We start from the raw sequence: 24,607 nt of genomic DNA on the forward strand, positions 1-24,607 counted from the left end.
ACAGGCCCCATTCATACTGTTCTCATACACGGTGTTCTCATACACAGGCCCCATTCATACTGTTCTCACACACGGTGTTCTCATTCACAGACCCCATTCATACTGTTCTCATACACAGTGTTCTCATTCACAGACCCCATTCATACTGTTCTCATACACAGTGTTCTCATTCACAGACCCCATTCATACTGTTCTCATACACAGTGTTCTCATTCACAGACCTCATTCATACTGTTCTCATACACAGTGTTCTCATTCACAGACCCCATTCATACTGTTCTCATACACAGTGTTCTCATTCACAGACCCCATTCATACTGTTCTCATACACAGTGTTCTCATACACAGACCCCATTCATACTGTTCTCATACAGTGTTCTCATTCACAGGCCCTGGTCATACTGTTCTCATACACAGTGTTCTCATTCACAGACCCCATTCATACTGTTCTCATACACAGTGTTCTCATTCACAGGCCCCATTCATACTGTTCTCATTCACAGGCCCCATTCATACTGTTCTCATACAGTGTTCTCATTCACAGGCCCTGGTCATACTGTTCTCATTCACAGTGTTCTCTTTCACAGACCCCATTCATACTGTTCTCATAGACAGTTTTCTCATTCACAGACCCCAGTCATACTGTTCTCATACAGTGTTCTCAATCACAGGCCCTAGTCATACTGTTCTCATACACAGTGTTCTCATTCACAGACCCCATTCATACTGTTCTCATTCACAGTGTTCTCATTCACAGACCCCATTCATACTGTTCTCATTCACAGACCCCATTCATACTGTTCTCATACACAGTGTTCTCATTCACAGACCCCATTCATACTGTTCTCATACAGTGTTCTCATTCACAGGCCCTAGTCATACTGTTCTCATACACAGTGTTCTCATTCACAGACCCCATTCATACTGTTCTCATAGACGGTGTTCCCATACACAGGCCCCATTCATACTGTTCTCATTCACAGTGTTCTCATTCACAGACCCCATTCATACTGTTCTCAAATACAGTGTTCTGATTCACAGACCTCTTTCATACTGTTCTCATTCACAGGCCCCATTCATACTGTTCTCATTCACAGACCCCATTCATACTGTTCTCATTCACAGACCCCATTCATACTGTTCTCATACACGGTGTTCTCATACACAGGCCCCATTCATACTGTTCTCATACACAGTGTTCTCAGACCCCATTCATTCTGTTCTCATACAGTGTTCTCATTCAAATACCCCATTCATACTGTTCTCATACACGGTGTTTTCATACACAGTGTTCTCATTCACAGACCACATGCATACTGTTCTCATACACGGTGTTCTCATACACAGACCCCATTCATACTGTTCTCATACACAGTGTTCTCATTCACATACCCCATTCATACTGTTCTCATACACAGTGTTCTCATACACAGACCCCATTCTTACTGTTCTCATTCACAGTGTTCTCATTCACAGACCCCATTCATACTGTTCTCATATACAGTGTTCTGATTCACAGACCCCTTTCATACTGTTATCATTCACAGACCCCATTAATACTGTTCTCATACACGGTGTTCTCATACACAGGCCCCATTCATACTGTTCTCATACAGTCTTCTCATTCACAGACCCCATTCATTCTGTTCTCATACACAGTGTTCTCATTCACAGGCCCTAGTCATACTGTTCTCATACACAGTGTTCTCATTCACAGACCCCATTCATACTGTTCTCATACCCGGTGTTCTCATACACAGGCCCCATTCATACTGTTCTCATACATAGTGTTCTCATACATAGACCCTAGTCATACTGTTCTCATACACAGTTCTCATTCACAGGCCCTAGTCATACTGTTCTCATACACAGTGTTCTCATTCACAGGCCCTAGTCATACTGTTCTCATACACAGTGTTCTCATTCACAGACCCCATTCATACTGTTCTCATACCCGGTGTTCTCATACACAGGCCCCATTCATTCTGTTCTCATACACAGTGTTCTCATTCACAGGCCCTAGTCATACTGTTCTCATACATAGTGTTCTCATTCACAGACCCCATTCATACTGTTCTCATATACAGTGTTCTCATTCACAGACCCCATTCATACTGTTCTCATACACAGTGTTGTCATTCACAGACCCCATTCATACTGTTCTCATACACAGTGTTCTCATTCACAGACCCCATTCATACTGTTCTCATACACAGTGTTCTCATTCACAGACCCCATTCATACTGTTCTCATAGACGGTGTTCCCATACACAGGCCCCATTCATACTGTTCTCATTCACAGTGTTCTCATTCACAGACCCCATTCATACTGTTCTCAAATACAGCGTTCTGATTCAAAGACCTCTTTCATACTGTTCTCATTCACAGGCCCCATTCATACTGTTCTCATTCACAGACCCCATTCATACTGTTCTCATTCACAGACCCCATTCATACTGTTCTCATACACGGTGTTCTCATACACAGGCCCCATTCATACTGTTCTCATACACAGTGTTCTCAGACCCCATTCATTCTGTTCTCATACAGTGTTCTCATTCACAGACGCCATTCATACTGTTCTCATACACGGTGTTTTCATACACAGTGTTCTCATTCACAGACCCCATGCATACTGTTCTCATACACAGACCCCATTCATACTGTTCTCATAAACGGTGTTCTCATACAAAGACCCCATTCATACTGTTCTCATACACAGTGTTCTCATTCACATACCCCATTCATACTGTTCTCATACACACTGTTCTCATTCACAGACCCCATTCATACTGTTCTCATACACAGTGTTCTCATTCACAGACCCCATTCATACTGTTCTCATACACAGTGTTCTCATTCACAGACCCCATTCCTACTGTTCTCATACAAGGTTTTCTCATACACAGGCCCCATTCATAGTTCATACTGTTCTCATACACAGAGTTCTCATTCATACTGTTCTCATACAGTGTTCTCATTCACAGACCCCATTCATACTGTTCTCATACACATTGTTCTCATTCACAGACCCCATTCATACTGTTCTCATACACAGTGTTCTCATTCACAGACCCCATTCATACTGTTCTCATACACGGTGTTCTCATACACAGGCCCCATTCATACTGTTCTCATACACAGTGTTCTCAGACCCCATTCATTCTGTTCTCATACAGTGTTCTCATTCACAGACCCCATTCATACTGTTCTCATACACGGTGTTTTCATACACAGTGTTCTCATTCACAGACCCCATGCATACTGTTCTCATACACGGTGTTCTCATACACAGACCCCATTCATACTGTTCTCATACACAGTGTTCTCATTCACAGACCCCATTCATACTGTTCTCATACACGGTGTTCTCATACACAGACCCCATTCATACTGTTCTCATACACAGTGTTCTCATTCACATACCCCATTCATACTCTTCTCATACACAGTGTTCACATTCACAGACCCCATTCATACTGTTCTCATACACAGTGTTCTCATTCACAGACCCCATTCATACTGTTCTCATACACAGTGTTCTCATTCACAGACCCCATTCATACTGTTCTCATACACGTTGTTCTCATACACAGACCCCATTCATACTGTTCTCATACACAGTGTTCTCATTCTTACTGTTCTCATTCACAGGCCCCATTCATACTGTTCTCATTCACAGACCCCATTCATACTGTTCTCATACAAAGTGTTCTCATACACAGACACAATTCATACTGTTCTCATACACAGTGTTCTCATTCATACTGTTCTCATACAGTGTTCTCATACACAGACCCCATTCATACTGTTCTCATACAGTGTTCTCATTCATACTGTTCTCATACAGTGTTCTCATTCACAGGCCCCATTCATACTGTTCTCATACACAGTGTTCTCATTCACAGACCCCATTCATACTGTTCTCATACACAGTGTTCTCATTCACAGGCCCCATTCATACTGATCTCATTCACAGACCCCATTCATACTGTTCTCATACAGTGTTCTCATTCACAGACCCCATTCATACTGTTCTCATACACAGTGTTCTCATTCACAGACCCCATTCATACTGTTCTCATAAACAGTGTTCTCAGTCACAGACCCCATTACTGTTCTCATACACAGTGTTGTCATACACAGTGGGCCTGATTCAGAGCCGGACGCTATTTGCGCTCGCTCGTTCAGAAAAAGGGGCCGGCTATTTAAATTGAGCGCTCACTCTTTGCGGTCTGTTGACGCCTCTATGTCTGAGCTAGCGAACGAAACATGCGCTCGCTATTTTGTAAAGACGCCCCCTGGCCGCTCGCATCCTACGTCATCTCCGCTATTTATTTAATTAATCGAGTACATCGAAAGGCATCTGAACTGCTCGCAGTGCTTGTGGTAGGTTTATCCTACCGCAATCATGCGAACAGTTCAGGCTAAGAAACAACCAAGTGACGTGGTCGATGACGCTGCTTTGTTAATTATGCACACCCATTAAACGCACGTTTTGACCGTTTGGCACGCCTGGGTTCGGATTACCACTCCCCGTTTTCAAGCACCTTCCCCTGTTACCACCCACAAACTCCTCATCCTGCCACTCAAATTAGCAGGCACTCGCTATTTTGCGAGCGCTCGATTTCCGACCGCAATGACTTGTTGGCGCATGCGCAGTTGTGCGAACATCGCTCTGAGCGAACGAGCGGCCGCTTACGAGCGGCTCTGAATCATGCCCAGTCTTCTCATTCACAGGCCCCATTCATACTGTTCTCATACACAGACCCCATTCATACTGTTCTCATACACAGTGTTCTCATTCACAGACCCCATTCATACTGTGTTCTCATTCACAGACCCCATTCATACTGTTCTCATACACAGTGTTCTCATTCACAGACCCCATTCATACTGTTCTCATTCACAGTGTTCTCATTCACAGACCCCATTCATACTGTTCTCATACACAGTGTTCTCATTCACAGACCCCATTCATACTGTTCTCATACACAGTGTTCTCATTCACAGATCTCATTCATACTGTTCTCATACACAGTGTTCTCATTCACAGACCCCATTCATACTGTTCTCATACACAGTGTTCTCATTCACAGACCCCATTCATACTGTTCTCATACACAGTGTTGTTATTCACAGACCCCATTCATACTGTTCTCATACACAGTGTTGTTATTCACAGACCCCATTCATACTGTTCTCATTCACAGACCCCATTCATATTGTTCTCATACACAGTGTTCTCATTCACAGACCCCATTCATACTGTTCTCATACACAGTGTTCTCATTCACAGACCCCATTCATACTGTTCTCATTCACAGACCCCATTCATACTGTTTTCATACACAGTGTTCTCATTCACAGACCCCATTCATACTGTTCTCATACACAGTGTTCTCATTCACAGAGCTCATTCATACTGTTCTCATATACAGTGTTCTCATTCACAGAGCTCATTCATACTGTTCTCATACATTGTGTTCTCATTCACAGACCCCATTCATACTGTTCTCATACACAGTGTTCTCATTCACAGACCCCATTCATACTGTTCTCATACACAGTGTTCTCTTTCACAGACCCCATTCATACTGTTCTCATACACAGTGTTCTCATTAACAGACCCCATTCATTCTGTTCTCATACACAGTGTTCTCATTCACAGGCCCTAGTCATACTGTTCTCATACACAGTGTTCTCATTCACAGACCCCATTCATACTGTTCTCATACCCGGTGTTCTCATACACAGGCCCCATTCATACTGTTCTCATACATAGTGTTCTCATTCACAGACCCCATTCATACTGTTCTCATACACAGTGTTCTCATTCACAGACCCCATTCATACTGTTCTCATACACAGTGTTCTCATTCATACTGTTCTCATACAGTGTTCTCATACAGTGTTCTCATTTACAGGCCCTAGTCATACTGTTCTCATACAGTGTTCTCATTCACAGGCCCTAGTCATACTGTTCTCATACACTGTGTTCTCATTCACAAACCCCATTCATACTGTTCTCATACAGTGTTCTCATTCACAGACCCCATTCATACTGTTCTCATACACAGTGTTCTCATTCACAGACCCCATTCATACTGTTCTCATACACAGTGTTCTCATACACAGGTCCCATTCATACTGTTCTCATACACGGTGTTCTCATACACAGGGCCCATTCATACTGTTCTCATTCACAGTGTTCTCATTCACAGACCCCATTCATACTGTTCTCATACACAGTGTTCTCATTCACAGACCGCATTCATACTGTTCTCATACACAGTGTTCTCATACACTGGCCCCATTCATACTGTTCTCATACACGGTGTTCTCATACACAGGCCCCATTCATACTGTTCTCATACAGTGTTCTCATTCACAGGCCCTAGTCATACTGTTCTCATACACAGTGTTCTCATTCACAGACCCCATTCATTCTGTTCTCATACACAGTGTTCTCATTCACAGACCCCATTCATACTGTTCTCATACCCGGTGTTCTCATACACAGGCCCCATTCATACTGTTCTCATACACAGTGTTCTCATTCACAGGCCCCATTCATACTGTTCTCATACAGTGTTCTCATTCACAGACCCCATTCATACTGTTCTCATACACAGTGTTCTCATTCACAGACCCCATTCATACTGTTCTCATACACAGTGTTCTCATTCACAGACCCCATTCATACTGTTCTCATATACAGTGTTCTCATTCACAGACCCCATTCATACTGTTCTCATACACAGGCCCCATTCATACTGTTCTCATTCACAGTGTTCTCATACACTGGCCCCATTCATACTGTTCTCATACACGGTGTTCTCATACACAGGCCCCATTCATACTGTTCTCATTCACAGTGTTCTCATTCACAGACCCCATTCATACTGTTCTCATACACAGTGTTCTCATTCACAGACCCATTCATACTGTTCTCATATACGGTGTTCTCATACACAGGCCCCATTCATACTGTTCTCATTCACAGTGTTCTCATTCACAGACCCCATTCATACTGTTCTCATACACAGTGTTCTCATACACTGGCCCCATTCATACTGTTCTCATATACGGTGTTCTCATACACAGGCCCCATTCATACTGTTCTCATACAGTGTTCTCATTCACAGGCCCTAGTCATACTGTTCTCATACACAGTGTTCTCATTCACAGACCCCATTCATTCTGTTCTCATACACAGTGTTCTCATTCACAGACCCCATTCATACTGTTCTCATACCCGGTGTTCTCATACACAGGCCCCATTCATACTGTTCTCATACACAGTGTTCTCATTCACAGGCCCCATTCATACTGTTCTCATACACAGTGTTCTCATTCACAGACCCCATTCATACTGTTCTCATTCACAGTGTTCTCATTCGCAGACCCCATTCATACTGTTCTCATTCACAGTGTTCTCATACACAGACCCCATTCATACTGTTCTCATACACAGTTTTTCTCATTCACAGACCCCATTCATACTGTTCTCATACACAGTGTTCTCATTCACAGACCCCATTCATACTGTTCTCATACACGGTGTTCTCATACACAGGCCCTAGTCATACTGTACTCATACAGTGTTCTCATTCACAGACCCCATTCATACTGTTCTCATACCCGGTGTTCTCATACACAGGCCCCATTCATACTGTTCTCATACACAGTGTTCTCATACACAGGCCCTAGTCATACTAGTCCAGTTGGATCCTTTCCAGCACCCCCTGCAGTGCATGCGTCCTGTGCATACACAGAAGGACCCTGGAGTGGCTTCTGGGTCATACACCTGGAAGTCCCTCCATCGCAAAGAGCCGCTCTTACCGAGAGAGCGGTCCTTTGCGGTGATAGTGGCCTGAGGGCCTGATTCAGAGCGTTTTTTTTCACATCTGTGCATTCGTATAATTCGCAAGTGCGCGTGCGCAAGTCAGTCATTACGATCTGATTTTAGTTGCTCGTAAGACACTATCAGCTCGCTGCTCTGAGTGACAGATAGTACCGTTTGTGGGTGGTAACAGGGGAAGGTGCTTGTGAATGGGGGAGTGGTGCTGCGAATGCAGGCGTGTCTGACCGTCAAAACTGAGTTTTAAGGGAGTGCATAATTTAAAGTGCGCGTCATAGCACAGTAATTTTGCCTCCATTACGATGGAACTACTCGCAGTGCTTGTGTTAGCCCAGGGACTACCACAAGCACTGCGTGTGCAGGCGATGCTTTCTTCCTCTGCCGATGTTTGCAGTCAATTAATAGAGTAACAGGTGCTAGTCATTGCATTGCTTAATATCAAAGTGGTTGCGTAAATTAGCATATTTTTTGAAAGATTTTTTTTCTTTTGTCTATTTTTGTGTGTTAATTGGATATTGAATTTGTTTCCAAACCCATTGAAATTTTAATTCCCAAATAATAGTGCCTATATTTTTTGACTTCTCAAATACAGTACATGGTTTTTTTTTTCATAAAGTTTTTAAAGTGATAGTGCTTTTTTGTTTATGGAACTGCACATCCCAGCATGCCATTCCAGAGTAAATACATGTGTTTTTGGCAATACTGTTGCAGGCCATGGCTGGATTTTTTGAACCATGCTATTTTCTCATTAAAAATTTATGTTGGAAGAAGATACAAAAAACATTTTGTAAATGTAGATGTTTTATTTATTTTTTATTTTTTTTATATAATTACCAAAACCATCATAATTTTTGGGGTTTTGAAAATAAAAAAAATTCATCATTTGAATAATTTGGGAAAAACAGAAAAAAAATAAACAATTTAATTAATTAAAAATACATGAATTTCTGGACGAATTTGGTTTTGGATTACCAACAGAAAATGAAGATGTGGACACATTTGCAGATGTGGGTGAGGAAAGTGTGCCTGTGCCGCCACCAGATGATCCTCTTGCACCTCCTACAAACTCATCACCTCAAAATGTGGCAGGCACATCACATGGAACAATACAAAATCAAAATAGTCCTTGTGGGCCTTCCAGGGGCACTAACCAGATTACATTTTTGGATATAATTTTGGAAAGTTCTGGGTGAAATAAAATAAAGATCATCAATTCAGATTTTTTTTTCTTTGCAGCCGCCTCTGGTAAGCTGAAATTACGGATCCGGGGGGACCGTCGTGGACCCTACTGGGTGCTCGGTCCAGCCACAGCAGGGCACTGGTCCACCCCACCTTCTATTGGGCCAGTCAGATGTTCTTTAATCTCCCTGACATCTTGGCTTATGGTCCTTAGATAGGAGGTTTGCTCCAACATGCTGGCCTGGACAGCCTCCATGGCTGCTGCTTGCCTTAACCCTGCCATCCTAAGCCCATCCATGACTTCGGTAAGGGTGGCAGTGGAGGATGGGGGAGGCACAATTGACGAAGGTTGTGCCGTCACCCCATCCATCTGAAGGCTTTCAGCCATGTTACTTCCTAAAAAATGGGTGAAAAAAAAAATCAATTAATAGAAAGTAAATTAATTAAAAACAGATACTGAGCCAGGTGTATGCAAATAATTACCAGACTCAGCATGTGGGTCATCTTGTGGAGGCTCCTGATGGTATACTTTTGCCTCCACCACTATCCTTGGTCAAAGCCAAGATGTCAGGGAGGGGACCACCTGGCCCATTAATGTGTTGGATCCGCAATTTCAGCTTCATCTTAAGTCAACTGCAAAGGTCACTCCACCTTTTAAAAAAAGTGTGCATCAATTATTTTTATGCAAAAACATTTTTGTTGGAGTGAGACCATTTTACAAACATTTTTTAGTTTTACTACTTATTTGTTTGGTTAACTACAGAAAAAGTTTTGACATTTTGTACAGTAACCCAAAATAAAAATGTTTAGCAAAAAACTTACTTATTTCGAAGAAAATAGGTCTCAAAATAAGTGGAGTGCTTCCGATTGATGATCTTTGTATATTTCACCCAGATTTTTTCCGATCATGCAAAGGAATCTTATGTCCAAAAGTGAATCTGGTTAGTGCCAACTGGATTAGTGTATCTGAAACCCGACAAGGTTTAACTTGACCTTGTATCATTCCATGTGATGGACCATCCACATTTGGAGGTGATGTGTTTGTAGGTGCAGGAGGAGGAACATCTGGTGTGGGATCAGGCACTTTTCTCAGCCTCATCTAGAAGTGTGTCCACTATTTCAATTTCTGAAGCAATTCCTAAACCAAATTCATCCAGAAATTCATGTATATCAAGCATGCAGTCCTCATTGGCCTCCTCAGAATCCATGACTGCAATTTTTAAAAAATCTGACGTTGCTATTTATAGCAATCTGCGTATGCACCTGCTACTGTGCGCCTCTCCCACGCAGTGCACTATGCAATGCACAAGCGACTAACACACCCTTTAAAAGTGCCCTTCACAATTCCAAACACTTTCCCAAGGAGCTGCGTAGTGTTGGGAGTGCCCTAATGGCCGCACAGGCATATCCTAGCTGTGGAATGAGGTGAGTCTCATGATGTCTGAGGTATTGTTCTGATAGATGTATTAAATCAACAAATGTCCTGTGTTTAGCCACAATTTTTGAATGGCCAACCAATCAGACTTCCCCATAGTTTATATAAAGTTTACACACCGTAATATTTGTCATTGCCATCATGAGATCCTCCAGCTTTTGCAGGTGGGAGCTCCGCATCCTGACTGAGGTCATGGACCGACGGCTGGGACCTGTAGGCCCGCATGTGGGCTTACGCGGAGGTTCGAGGGAGGCTGCGCCGCCTTGGATTCTGCCAGACGGTGGTCCATTTAGAACGGCAGTGGTCCGATCTCCGGAGGCGGACCCCGGTCCTCCTGGAGCAACTGCGTGCAGGCAGCTGCCAATGTAAGTAATGCGTATATGCATTGCGTCGTGTATGCTATGTGTTGTGTATGCCTTTCTGCGTGTGTGTGCGTGTGTGTGCGTGTGTGTGCGTGTGTGTGGGTGTGTGTTTATGCTATATTTTCTGCTTTTAAAAACATTAATTAATAAATATGTAGAAAATCTATAAAAAAAATAATTTAATAAATTACAATAAAAACACTCAAAAATACTAAAAGATAATGCAACACCTTAAGGATTAGCATATTTCCTTAGGGTACATTGATAACACTTATACAAATGTATAGCACCAAAAGGCAGTATGAAGATTATTATAAATAAATATTAATAAAAATGAATACGTTAATAATTATATTCCAAAGTTCATGAGACATGCAGCATCTTTTAGTATTTTTGAGTGTTTTTATTGTGATTTATTAAATTGTTATTTTTTTATAGATTTTCTCCATATTTATTAATTTCTGCACTAGCACTTTTGGTCCACTTGATATTTATTTATTCATTCATTAGGGGCAAACACTTGGCTCTTAAATTTATTTATATTTTTCATTGAAATCATGTTGCACACTATATTTGCTTAATATTTATCAACTTCACAACTAGACGTAATATTGAATATATATTGCAGTGATATGTTAAGTGTTTAGCGAACTTGTCGCTTTAGGGTTAATTCACCTGTTTCACTGTTTCTTCAACACTTACACGAGTGTTTCACTAGTAACCTAGAGCTGACGCCCAAATACTTCTAGGCTTAGTTGCTATACTCTGTACACGGGCCCTGATTCAGAGCCGGACGCTCTGACATTGCGCTCGCTCTGAATCAGGGCCGTCCTTCTTGATTTTTAGAGCGGCCTCCTGGCCGCTCGTATAGCTGTGGATGACCACCCACAGCTATAGCGAGCGGCCAGGAAGATGGTTGCGATGGTCAAGACCAACGCGACTATCGGGCTTGCGACGAGACCCTTGTGGTAGGGTCTCGTTGCAGCAAGCCCTGGAGTTCTTTTGGCTCAAACAGAGCCGAAAGCTCTCCCACTGACATCACTTGTCATATCAGTGGGGCCTGCCCCAGATGGTAGGTGTTCCCATGGGAACGCCTCCGTCTGGACAGCCACACCCCCGGCACGCACACCAAAGGGGGCGTGCTGTCACTCAACATCGACAGCACGCCCCTTTTGGTACGAGACCCGGAGCGACGGTTTGCCCGTCGCTATCCGGGTCTTGCGCATGCGCACAACGGAGCCGGCTCAGTCGTGCGCATGTGCACTGGGCCACCATCGACCCGCTTGCGAGCGCTCAACGCTCGCTCGCGAGTCTGAATCAGGCGCTTGCTCTAAATCAGGGCGTTTTTTTTTTTTTTCTTTGGAGCAGCCTCCTGGCCGCTCGCATAGCTGTGGGTGACCACCCACAGCTATTGCGAGCGGCCAGGATGATGGTCGTGATGGTCGAGACCATCGAGACCATCGGGCTTGCGACGAGACCCTTGTGGTAGGGTCTCGTGGTGGCAAGCCCCAGAGAGCTTCTGGCTCTAATAGAGCCGGAAGCTCTCCCACTGACATCACTGGCGATGTCAGTGGGGCCACCCACAAACGGCAGGCGTTCGCATGGGAACGCCTCCGTTTGTGAAGCCACCCCCATGCCATGCCTCCAAAACGGTGCGAGCTGTCGATCAAAATCGACAGCCGCCCCCTTTTGGTGCGAGACCCGGAGCAACGGAGCGCCCGTCGCTAGCCGGGTCTCACGCATGCACACGTCGGAGCCGGCGTGCGCATCCGCAGTGGTCTAACATTGACCCGCTCGCGAGCAGGTCTGAATCAGGCCCACTGCTCACACTAAATTTTGTTCACTCACCAATTTACAAGTTTTTGGCGCTATACCCACCTACTTTTCCATATATATATATATATTTATTGAGAGCAACAATATTTAATTTGTCTAACAAAGTTGGGGGAAGTACAAATTGCTAACTCCAGCCTATATAAATTAGATGACACCAAAAAAAAAAGATGCGAATTAACGCTGATTGCATTTGCATCAGAACCAATTAAAGGGTCCATCGAAAGCGCAGATGAGAAAACATGTCTCTGCCAAGATATCACGATGGTCACGTAGGTTGACAGATTACTACAACTGTAGTCCTCGCTCGCCCTGTTACGTGGTCCGGGAGGTGTGCTTTTATTGTGGTGGGTGTTTACACGCTTGCGCTGTGCATTGCGAGAGAGCGCTCGCTTTGCATTGTCTCGCTCACTGCAGATGCGAGCGATCGCGCCCTAGTGAGCGGCTCTGAATCAGGTCCTGAGTGCGGTGGAAAGGTGATTCCGACATTTACATACCATCCCCACGAGTAATACAAATTTCATATCTGCTATAACGGAGGAGGTTTTTGTGACTAGAAGATTTAAATGATGTTTGTTATAAATAATATATATTACATTATAAATAGGTGTTTTATAATGAATTTGGTTATAAATAAAATAAAAAAATCTAATTTTTTTTTTTATTTTATTTCAAATTTATGAAAATGCAGTGAATTCAGAACAAGAGATTTTTCTCTGTTTAATGTAGAAATTAGAGATTCGGTTTTGCTGAAAGCCGAACACAGCTTTTGGGTTCCGAATATGTACTGAGTTCTGGCTCAGGGGGTTCTGAGTACAGTCCCAGCTCAGGTCTAACCCTAAATTCGTATCTCATCTTTTGGAGTGAATGTAAACGTGTCCAAGTGACATGATTTTAGCTGTTTTTATCAATTAAAAAAAAATCCAAAACAAAACACTTGAGGGTGGTTAAACCAAAACCAAAAGATACAGTATTCATAAAGACATTTTAATTCAATGTGCATTTAAGAGCAATTATTTAGAGCAGCTGGTCCATCATGTTCATCCAGGCCAAGGGGTTCCCAACCCTCAGGTACCACCAACAGGTCATGTTTATCCAGACCAGGGGTTCCCAACTCCATCCCTCAGGTACCCCCAACAGGTCATGTTTATCCAGAGCAGGGGTTCCGAATTCCAATTCTCAGGTGCCACCAACAGGTTATGTTCATTCAGACCAGGGGTTCCCAACTCCAACCCTCAGGTACCAACAACAGGTCATGTTTATCCAGACCAGGGGGTTCCCAACTACAACCCTCAAGTACCCCCAACAGGTCATGTTCATCCAGACCAGGGGTTCCCAACTCCAACCCTCAGGTACCACCTATAGGTCCTGTTAATCCAGACCAGGGGTTCTCAACCAACCTTCAGGTACCACCAAAAGGTCATGTTCATCCAGACCAGGGGTTCCCAACTCCAACCCTCAGGTACCAGCAACAGGTCATGTTTTGCCGATTTCTTTTATAAAGCGCAGGTGAGATAATCAAAACATTACCTGTTGGGAAAACTTGAGGGTTGAGGTTGTGGATTACTGATCCAGACCATGTTTGGTCAGAGAAAAGTTATGATATTAGGAGTAATGATAAATGGAGAACATAATCAAACCCATATTTGAAATACCTATATGGCCTGCCCAATCGATTCACAGCAACTCTCCGTGGCACCTCTAGAAGGGCACCTACCTGTGCCGAGAGCTGGAAAGTCTAAAGGGTCTCTGTGAAATACACATTGCAGTATTTTGTTCTTTACACTGGGCTCGGTGAACCCATAAATCCACTTCTCTATGGAAGTGCAACTGGAAGGCGCATAGTACCCCTTGTATGACGGGGTAGAAATGATGGTGTACCCCTAACATTGCACCCTCCTTACCAGTTATCTCATTTCCATAATCCGGCTCCACAAGACACATTCACAGCTCTTCCTATCAGATAATCCAAACTTTTATTCCTCCGCAAATGTCATCTTATTCTGTTTCTATCCATCTAATCCCTATCCTGCCCTATACCTTGCCTATTGCATAATCACATTGATGGATCCCTATATATTTAACCCGTTGTAATATTTTCAAATAGGGGCAGATGGAAAGTTTAATTACGCATAAGTGGCTATAGAGACCTCATCATGTGATCCTCCTATAGGACAGGTGTAAGCACACGGTGACGGTGATAACCAGCGTGTAAGCGTATATACACCTGTTAGGGGGCACATCATGTGATCCTCCTATAGGACAGGTGTAAGCACACGGTGATGGTGATAACCAGTGTGCGGTCGTGCGTGTGAGTGTGTGAGCGTGTGCATGCATGTGTGTGTGTGTGTGTGCATGCGTGCGTGAGCGTGTGTGCATGCGTGTGTGAGCGTGTGTGTGCATGCGTGTGTGAGTGTGTGTGTGCATGCATGTGTGAGCGTGTGTGTGCGTGCATGTGTGAGCGTGTGCATGCGTGCGTGTGTTTGTGCGTGTGTGCGCGTTTTGGATAGGTTTCAGTTTCCGATTTCTTTAAAAAATTTACAAATACAGCTAAAATCATGTAACTTGTTTTCATTCCTAATGTATTTATAACATCAATAATATTAACTTCTCTTTCATCCACTAGGGGACACTGGAGGTGCTTACGCTGGGTATAGGGGCGTGGATAACTGGAGCCGGCACTTTAAATAATGTAGAAGTGTGAAGCTCCTCCCCCTCTATTCCCCATCAGCCCTCAGATTAGAAAATGTGCCTCATGGAGCTGGTCACATCATGCTGTGCTCCAGCAAATACATTTATTTATTTCATTTTAAACATCTTTTACACACCTATAGATACCCTTCGTTACCTATCTAAAAGGTGGGGTCCGGGTACCTGGCGCCCTGGTGTTTTAGCAAACACCAGGAAGGAGTGCACTGGGCTCATTACAAGAGCTCCTGACAGCTCCTTATCACCACAGCTAAGTCTCCATACAAGAAGCTGCTGACCTGCCGAGAGAGAGACTACAGGGGACACGGAGTGAGTAACAAGCTGCGCATCCCCCGGCTCCTGCCCCCGCTGCCCGGCGCTGACACTGCGCTGTGTTGCTGTGTGCATAGCGCTGTTAGACAGCGCTACAAGGTCCCGCTGTCAGCGCTGCCCTGCGCTGTGTTAGAAATACACAGCGCTACACGCGGCTCCCTTTTTCTCCCCTCTCCCCGCTGATACATGCGGGTAGCGCGGAGGGGAGGGGGGGGATGGACATAGCAGCCATATTGGAGCCCTTGGGGCATGAAGAAGGGGGTGGGGCCTAATTACCGCGGGCTCTCTCTATTTTCGCAAGCGGCTGTAGTAACAGCGTGGCTGCCGTTTATTAACTCTTAAATGCCTGCATCTCTCCCTTATACAGGAGAAGTGCAGCAGATCGGAAGGCTGGATTCTTTGGCTCCCCCATTACTGGCTACAGCAGCTATAAGCAGAGGCTGTGTATAATACACTGGGGGTGCAGGGAATCTGATCTGTGGGAAGGGAGTGGGGTGTATCTCCTCCTCTGTGTCCCAAGCCAGCCTTCTGTTATTTTCTTTACCTCTGTATATACTCTGTCCCTCTGTATATACTCTGTCCCTCTGTATATACTCTGTCCTTCTGTATATACTCTGTCCCTCTATGTGTGGTGACTGTGTGTATCCATGTCTAACAGAACAAAAGCGTCTCAAAGGATGCTTCTCTGTTCTAGGTGTAACAACAATCTATCCAAGCCGCATGCCACTGGGTCCACGTTATGTGATGCTTGTATAGCAATTGATCCACCTGTGGCTATTACTGCCTCACCTGCGCCTACATGGGCCGCTGACATGGTAGGAGTAATGACGGATTTAACGTCTGAGTTAGCTGAGGCACGGAAGTCTCAGCCTCCCTGGGTTGCTGGGCTAACCAAGTTTCTAGACACCCTGGTACAGGTAATGGGTACAGCTGTGTCCGCTCCCTCCACTTCTTACAAGGACCGACACAAAAGCGTCCTTTATCGGCTATTCTCTAGTCAGAAGAGTCTGACGAGGAATTCCTCACTACGGAGGATACTGTGGAAGGGGAATTGGAGGAAGCATTACAGGACGATACCCCTCTAGATTTAGAGTCCACCTCTCCCGGGGTGGAATCTCTAATTTTGGCAGTCAGAAAAATCCTTAACTTACCTGAGGATATTATTCCTGCATCCCAGGAGTGTGAATTATTTTATGAACAACCAAAGAGTTCGGCGGTTTTTCCGTTCTCACTGCATCTTCAACAGCAGCTCTCAGTGGCCTGGAAGCAACCGGATAAACGGTTCCAAATTCCACGCCAGTTTCCTTCTAGCTACCCTTTTCCATCATCCATGATGGAGAAGTGGGAAACACCCCCTCCAGTAGATGCGTCCGTCTCCCGTCTCTCTAAGGCACTCCCAGTACCGGGAGCTAAAGTACTAAAAGATCCTTCGGATCGTAAATTGGAGACAACGCTAAGATCTATTTATACCGCAGCAGGTGCTCAACTTAGGCCCACCCTTGTTACTGCTTGGGTTAACAAAGCGGTGGTTTGCTGGGCTGACCAGTTGATTACAGGTTTGGACTCTGGTACTTCTAGAGCAGAGTTACGCTTACTAGCTGAACACATCCGCGAGTCTGCAGTTTTCCTGGGAGAAGCGTCAAAAGATATCAGTCAGATTAGTGCTCGCATATCTGCTTCTGCTATTTCGGGCCGTAGAGCCCTCTGGTTGCGCGCCTGGCATGCAGACGCAGAATCCAAGCGTGCGGTGGAGGGTTTACCATTCAATGGCGACATGCTGTTTGGCCCGGAATTAGACAAATGGATATCCCAGGCCAGGGGGGGTAAGTCTTCCTTCCTCCCGTCAACTGCACCGGCTCCCAGACGATCTTATACTGGGCCTTCCTTTCATTCCTTTCGTGCGCCACATTCCTTTTGTGGTAGAGCCAGAGGTGCTCCCTCCCACGCAAGAGGCGGCAGAGGTAGAGGTCGCCCACACTCGGTTGCACGTAGACAGGAGCCTAAGCCAGCTGAAAAACAGGTGGCATGACGGTCTTCCATCCCACCTGGGACCACCTACAGTGGGAGGCCGCCTGCAAAGATTTCAACAAGTTTGGAACCAGACATCTCCAGAGCCGTGGATCCGAAGACTAATTTCCCTGGGGTACCGAATAGAGTTCGAGGTCCCCCCTCCACCTCGGTTCTTCACTACAAGTCTGCCCATACCTGCAGACAAGGCCAGGGTTCTACAGGAGGCTATCCAGTGTCTAGTAGTATCTTCTGTGCTAGTCCCAGTTCCAGAACATCAACGAGGTATGGGGTTTTACTCAAACCTGTTTGTAGTACCCAAACCGGATGGATAAGTCAGGCCCATCTTGAACCTCAAGTCATTGAACCTGTATCTGAAGATGTATCAGTTCAAAATGGAGTCTCTGCAGTCCGTTATTGCGAGCTTGGAACCAGGAGAGTTCCTATTATCCATGGATATCAAGGATGCTTATCTCCACGTTCCCATTTGGGAACCACACCAAGCCTTTCTGAATTCGCCATATTGAAGGATCATTATCAGTTTTGGGCATTGCCGTTCGGGTTATCCTCGGCTCCCCACATCTTCACCAAACTCATGTCAGTCATGATTGCTCTCCTTCGGTTATCGGGAGTGAACATAATCCCTTATTTGGACGACCTGTTACTCAAGGTGCAGTCGGTATCTCTTCTTACAAGTCATGCCTTACTGACATATCAGACTCTAATCCAACATGGTTGGATAATAAACTTCAAGGAATCAAATCTCAATCCGTCCCAGAAGCTCCTGTTTCTGGGCATGATCTTAGATACGGCATCACAGAGGATCTTCCTTCCAGTAGACAAGCCCCGGGATATCCGGTTGTTATTTCAGCTGGTCCTCAGACCAAAGAGGGTGTCCCTCCTTCTTTGTCTGCGTCTCCTGGGGAAGATGGTAGCGGCCTTCGAGGCAATACAGTTCGGGCGGTTCCACTCCAGGGTGTTTCAGCTGGACCTACTAACACAGGGGTCAGGGTCTCATCTGCTCCTACATTGCCAGAACCATCTGAGCCCAGCTACCAGAGTGGCCCTTCTCTGGTGGACACAATCCAACAATCTTCTTGCGGGCCGGAGATTCAGAGTGTGGGACTGGATCATCGTAACAACGGATGCCAGCCTTCGAGGATGGGGTGCTGTAGTCCTCGATTATCATTTACAGGGTCGATGGTCCCCTCTAGAACAAAAGTGGCCCATAAATGTGTTGGAACTCAGAGCGATCTACAATGCTCTGATAGAAGCAACAGAGTTTCTAAGAACTCGTCCGGTAAGAGTTCAGTCCGACAACGCGACGGCCGTTGCGTACATCAACCGCCAAGGAGGGACTCGGAGTCGCATGGCCATGCGAGAAGTAACTCAGATTCTCAGGTGGGCCGAGAGCCAGTCAGTAATCCTGTCGGCGGTATTCATCCCGGGTGTGGACAACTGGGAAGCAGATTACCTAAGCCGACAGGATATCCACCCCGGGGAATGGATGCTTCATCCAGACGTGTTCAACGCGCTGATACGTCGATGGGGATGTCCTCAGGTGGACCTCATGGTGTCACAATTGAATCGTCAGCTCCCGGTATACATGTCAAGAACTCAAGATCCGCAGGCAGTGGCAGTAGACGCTCTGACAGTTCCATGGAACTACGACTTGGTTTACCTCTTTCCTCCGATTCCACTTCTTCCTCGACTGCTAAAAAGGATAAAACACGAGTCAGCCTCTGTCATTCTCGTGGCTCCGAACTGGCCTCGGAGGAGTTGGTTCGCGGACCTTCAGTCCCTCTTGTCAGACGATCCGTGGCCCCTTCCTCTGCGCCCGGATCTGCTACAGCAAGGTCCTTTAGTACACCCCAACCTAGCGCAACTGCGTTTAACGGGGTGGCTCTTGAAACCGATATCTTAAGATGCAGAGGAATCCCAGACTCTGTCATTCCCAGCCTTGCTACGTGCCAGGAAATCATTTTCGGCTGCGCATTATAATCATCGCATCTGGCGTTCTTATATCTCGTGGTGTTCCAGTCGGGATCTTCCATCTAGGACTTTTCGGTTGTCCCGGTTTCTGCTTTTTCTTCAGACGGGTCTGGATTCTGGCATTCGGCTTGGAATTTTAAAGGTGCAGGTTTCTGCCCTTTCCATTTTCTTTCAACGGAAATTGGCCCTCATTCCTGAGGTGCAGACATTTCTTCAGGGGGTCTTGCGGGTGCAGCCTCCTTTTGTACCTCCGATTGCTCCCTGGGACTTGAACTTAGTGCTTTTGTTTCTTCAGTCGTCCATGTTTGAACTTTTGGAAGAAGTTGATATTAAGTACCTATCTTGGAAGACTGTCCCTCTCTTGGCTCTAGCTTCGGCTCGTAGATTTTCAGAATTGAGTGCTCTGTCCTATAAGCCACCTTACCTTGTGTTTCATGCTAATAGGGCGGAACTCAGGACGGTAGCCGCCTTCCTTCCCAAGGTAGTGTCGGCTTTTCATATTAATCAGCCTATTGTGGTACTGTCTTTGGTGGAGGACTCTGGTGGTTCTTCTACCTTGGATGTGGTTAGAGCTCTCCGCATCTATGTTGACAGGACTGCATCCCTCCGTAAGTCTGAGTCACTTTTTGTCCTCTATGATGCGGTTCGGAGGGGTTGGCCAGCGTCTAAGCAGACTTTGGCACGTTGGATCCGACTGACTATTCATCAGGCTTATGTTGGTGCCGGACGCCGGTCTCCTTCGTCCATTTCGGCTCATTCCACACGTTCTGTGGGTGCATCCTGGGCGGCCGGTAGGGGAGCCTCCACGTCACAGTTGTGCCGTGCGGCCACTTGGTCTTCTGTGCACACATTTGTCAAGTTTTACAAATTTGATACGTTCGCGGTTTCGGCATCCCGTTTTGGCCGTCTTGTTCTGCAGGCCCTGCAGAGCGCTCCCGCCCGTGGGGAAAACTTTGGGACGTCCCCAGCGTAAGCACCTCCAGTGTTCCCTAGTGGATGAAAGAGAAAATGGGATTTTGGTTCCTACCGGTAAATCCTTTTCTCTGATTCCATAGGGGACACTGGACGCCCACCTCAGCGCTCTTAGCCTGCCTGTTCGGCTTGTTCCGTATGTTGTATGATTCAGTTATTGTGTGTTCTTCTCTCCTTTTTACTCCACTTGTTCTCCATCTCCTCTCGGTCTTCATTTTCTAAAGGGCTGATGGAGCATAGAGGGGGAGGAGCTTCACACTTCTAAATTATTTAAAGTGCCAGCTCCAGCTATCCACGCCTCTATAACCCAGCGTAAGCACCTCCAGTGCCCCCTGTGGAATCAGAGAAAAGGATTTACCGGTAGGTACCAAAATCCCATTTTCTAGTCAATTTTGACCAACGTTGGCAATTATAATCATGAGGAAGGGACGTGCCATCAAAAACATGTGAGATCCAGCTTTTATATTCAAGATCTGAATCGCCAGGTCTCCAAAGTAATGTGTTTGGTTTTTAGCAATACCGAAGCGCTGATCTCTCGGCATAGACGGGGAAATCGGAACGTTTAGGTGTCAGCAGCATTACAGAAGATAAGTGGTATACATACCCGCAGGGCACAGACTCCTCCCTCCAACCCTGTCCCTGTGCCAAAGGGAATGATGGGAACCTCCTGTGCGTAACAGAGCGCAGCCATCTTGCTGACATGCGTCACATTCTGCGGCCAAACGACAACATCAGGCGGCAGACAGCTGACAGAGGAAAATATATCATTGATAGTCAATTCAAGCAAAAATGTAATATAAAAAAAGAATTTGCTGATGTGTAATGAGGGACCCATTTATAATTAACTATTTGCAGCATATTCCACAAAAACACCACTTTTTGGGGATAGTTGTAAATATTAAGGGGTACATTCACTAAAGTGAGAGTTTTTAGAAGAGAAGATGTTGCCCATAGCAACCAGGTTCTAGCTATTAGCTAATCGATAAATGATAAGTAGAATCTGATTGGTTGCTATGGGCACTATCTCTACTTCTATAAACGTTCACATTAGTAAATATACCCCTAAGTATCCCTGCTCACTTCACTCCAAGCACATTGCAGGCACAGGCAAATGCAGGGGGGGGGGGTTCTAGTTGCCTGGAAATCCCCCTATCTAACCCACACCATAATGACCACAATAGAAAGAAATAGCATATAATACTAAAGTTGCATGATTTTAAGATCCCCTCAGTGTCACAGATGAAATAATTGGCACCACCTGATGATCTTTTAAAATGTGTCAGCCAGTAATGAATACACTTGTGCACCAACTAGGAGATCTGGAAAACATGCACTGTTAGGAGGGCACTGATATAGACCACCTATAGGGTCAATTATTAATACCGTATACTGTAACAATACTCTATACAGTACATAAGGAGACCAGTCTGTACATATATGTCCAGGGCACTGCAAGATTCTCCCCCTCACCAGATTCCTGAACTTGCTCAAATGATCTGTAATGGAGCCACATCTGCAATAAACACATTCAGCTCCGGCAGGATATCCCTACTTCCACATACTGTATAATGGCATATTGCTGGCCCGGTATATGTCAGAGTTATTACATACCTTCATATGACGTATATTAGACCTGGTTAGGGGCTGAATATGCCCTCCGCATGGACAGGCCACACTTGCTTTAAAATCAAACATTTGGAAACCCCTCTAGAAATCCTGTGTTTGCCACTGGCAGAGACGGGCTTCGGTCCCTCTGGGTGCTTTTTAATACATGCCAGCGCTAATATCGCGCCCTGATCACATACAAATCTGTTCACTGATAAATGAGCCTCTAAACTATTTACAAGTTGATTAGATAAAGTAACTTCCCCGGTATAGAGCCTACGCCGTATGTACAGAGAGAGGAAGCGTATAGACGCTCTCCCCGGTATAGAGCCTGCGCTGTATGTACAGAGAGAGGAAGCGTATAGACGGCCATCCCCGGTATAGAGCCTGCGCTGTATGTACAGAGAGAGGAAGCGTATAGAAGCCATCCCCGGTATAGAGCCTGCACTGTATGTACAGAGAGAGGAAGCGTATAGACGGCCCTCCCCGGTATAGAGCCTGCGCTGTATGTACAGAGAGAGGAAGCGTATAGACGGCCATCCCCGGTATAGAGCCTGCGCTGTATGTACAGAGAGAGGAAGCGTATAGACGGCCATCCCCGGTATAGAGCCTGCGCTGTATGTACAGAGAGAGGAAGCGTATAGACGGCCATCCCCGATATAGAGCCAGCGCCGTATGTACAGACAGTGGAAGCGTATAGACGGTCATCCCCGGTATAGAGCCTGCGCCGTATGTACAGACAGAGGAAGCGTATAGACGGCCATCCCCGGTATAGAGCCTGCGCCGTATGTACAGAGAGAGGAAGCGTATAGACGGCCATCCCCGGTATAGAGCCTGCGCCGTATGTACAGAGAGAGGAAGCGTATAGACGGCCCGCCCCGGTATAGAGCCTGCGCTGTATGTACAGAGAGAGGAAGCATATAGACGACCATCCCCGGTATAGAGCATGCGCTGTATGTACAGAGAGAGGAAGCGTATAGACGGCCCTCCCCGGTATAGAGCCTGTGCTGTATGTACAGAGAGAGGAAGCGTATAGACGGCCCTCCCCGGTATAGAGCCTGCGCTGTATGTACAGAGAGAGGAAGCGTATAGACGTTTCTCCCCGGTATAGAGCATGCGCTATATGTACAGAGAGAGGAAGCGTATAGACGGCCCTCCCCGGTATAGAGCCTGCGCTGTATGTACAGAGAGAGGAAGCGTATAGACGGCCATCCCCGGTATAGGGCATGCGCTATATGTACAGAGAGAGGAAGCGTATAGACGTTTCTCCCCGGTATAGAGCATGCGCTATATGTACAGAGAGAGGAAGCGTATAGACGGCCCTCCCCGGTATAGAGCCTGTGCTGTATGTACAGAGAGAGGAAGCGTATAGACGCTCTCCCCGGTATAGAGCCTGCGCTGTATGTACAGAGAGAGGAAGCGTATAGACGGCTCTCCCCGGTATAGAGCCTGCGCTGTATGTACAGAGAGAGGAAGCGTATAGACGGCCATCCCCGGTATAGAGCCTGCGCTGTATGTACAGAGAGAGGAAGCGTATAGACGTTTCTCCCCGGTATAGAGCCTGCGCTGTATGTACAGAGAGAGGAAGCGTATAGACGTTTCTCCCCGGTATAGAGCCTACGCTGTATGTACAGAGAGAGGAAGCGTATAGACGGCCATCCCCGGTATAGAGCCTGTGCTGTACGTACAGAGAGAGGAAGCGTATAGACGGCCCTCCCCGGTATAGAGCCTGCGCTGTATGTACAGAGAGAGGAAGCGTATAGACGGCTCTCCCCGGTATAGAGCCTGTGCTGTATGTACAGAGAGAGGAAGCGTATAGACGGCCCTCCCCGGTATAGAGCCTGCGCTGTATGTACAGAGAGAGGAAGCGTATAGACGGTCATCCCCGGTATAGAGCATGCGCGGTATGTACAGAGAGAGGAAGCGTATAGACGGCCATCCCCGGTATAGAGCCTGCGCTGTATGTACAGAGAGAGGAAGCGTATAGACGGCCCTCCCCGGTATAGAGCCTGCGCTGTATGTACAGAGAGAGGAAGCGTATAGACGGCCATCCCCGGTATAGAGCCTGTGCTGTATGTACAGAGAGAGGAAGCGTATAGACGGCTCTCCCCGGTATAGAGCCTGCGCTGTATGTACAGAGAGAGGAAGCGTATAGACGGCTCTCCCCGGTATAGAGCCTGCGCTGTATGTACAGAGAGAGGAAGCGTATAGACGGCCCTCCCCGGTATAGAGCCTGTGCTGTATGTACAGAGAGAGGAAGCGTATAGACGCTCTCCCCGGTATAGAGCCTGTGCTGTATGTACAGAGAGAGGAAGCGTATAGACGGCCCTCCCCGGT

General features: G+C 46.1%; 1 protein-coding gene across 2 annotated transcripts in view; it reads right to left on the bottom strand.

The window, feature by feature from the left end:
• Positions 1–24,607, bottom strand: part of LDHD (lactate dehydrogenase D) — a 668,169-nt gene that overhangs the window by 554,618 nt on the left and 88,944 nt on the right. For both annotated transcript variants that reach the window (XM_088448610.1, XM_088448611.1), the window contains exon 3: positions 21,270–21,411. In XM_088448610.1, the coding sequence (XP_088304736.1) occupies positions 21,270–21,411 (142 nt within the window). The remainder of the gene's footprint in view (positions 1–21,269; positions 21,412–24,607) is intronic.

Source organism: Taudactylus pleione, unplaced genomic scaffold (assembly GCF_031769625.1).
Source record: "Taudactylus pleione unplaced genomic scaffold, aTauple2 ptg000461l, whole genome shotgun sequence".
NCBI classification, from domain to species: Eukaryota; Metazoa; Chordata; class Amphibia; order Anura; family Myobatrachidae; genus Taudactylus; species Taudactylus pleione.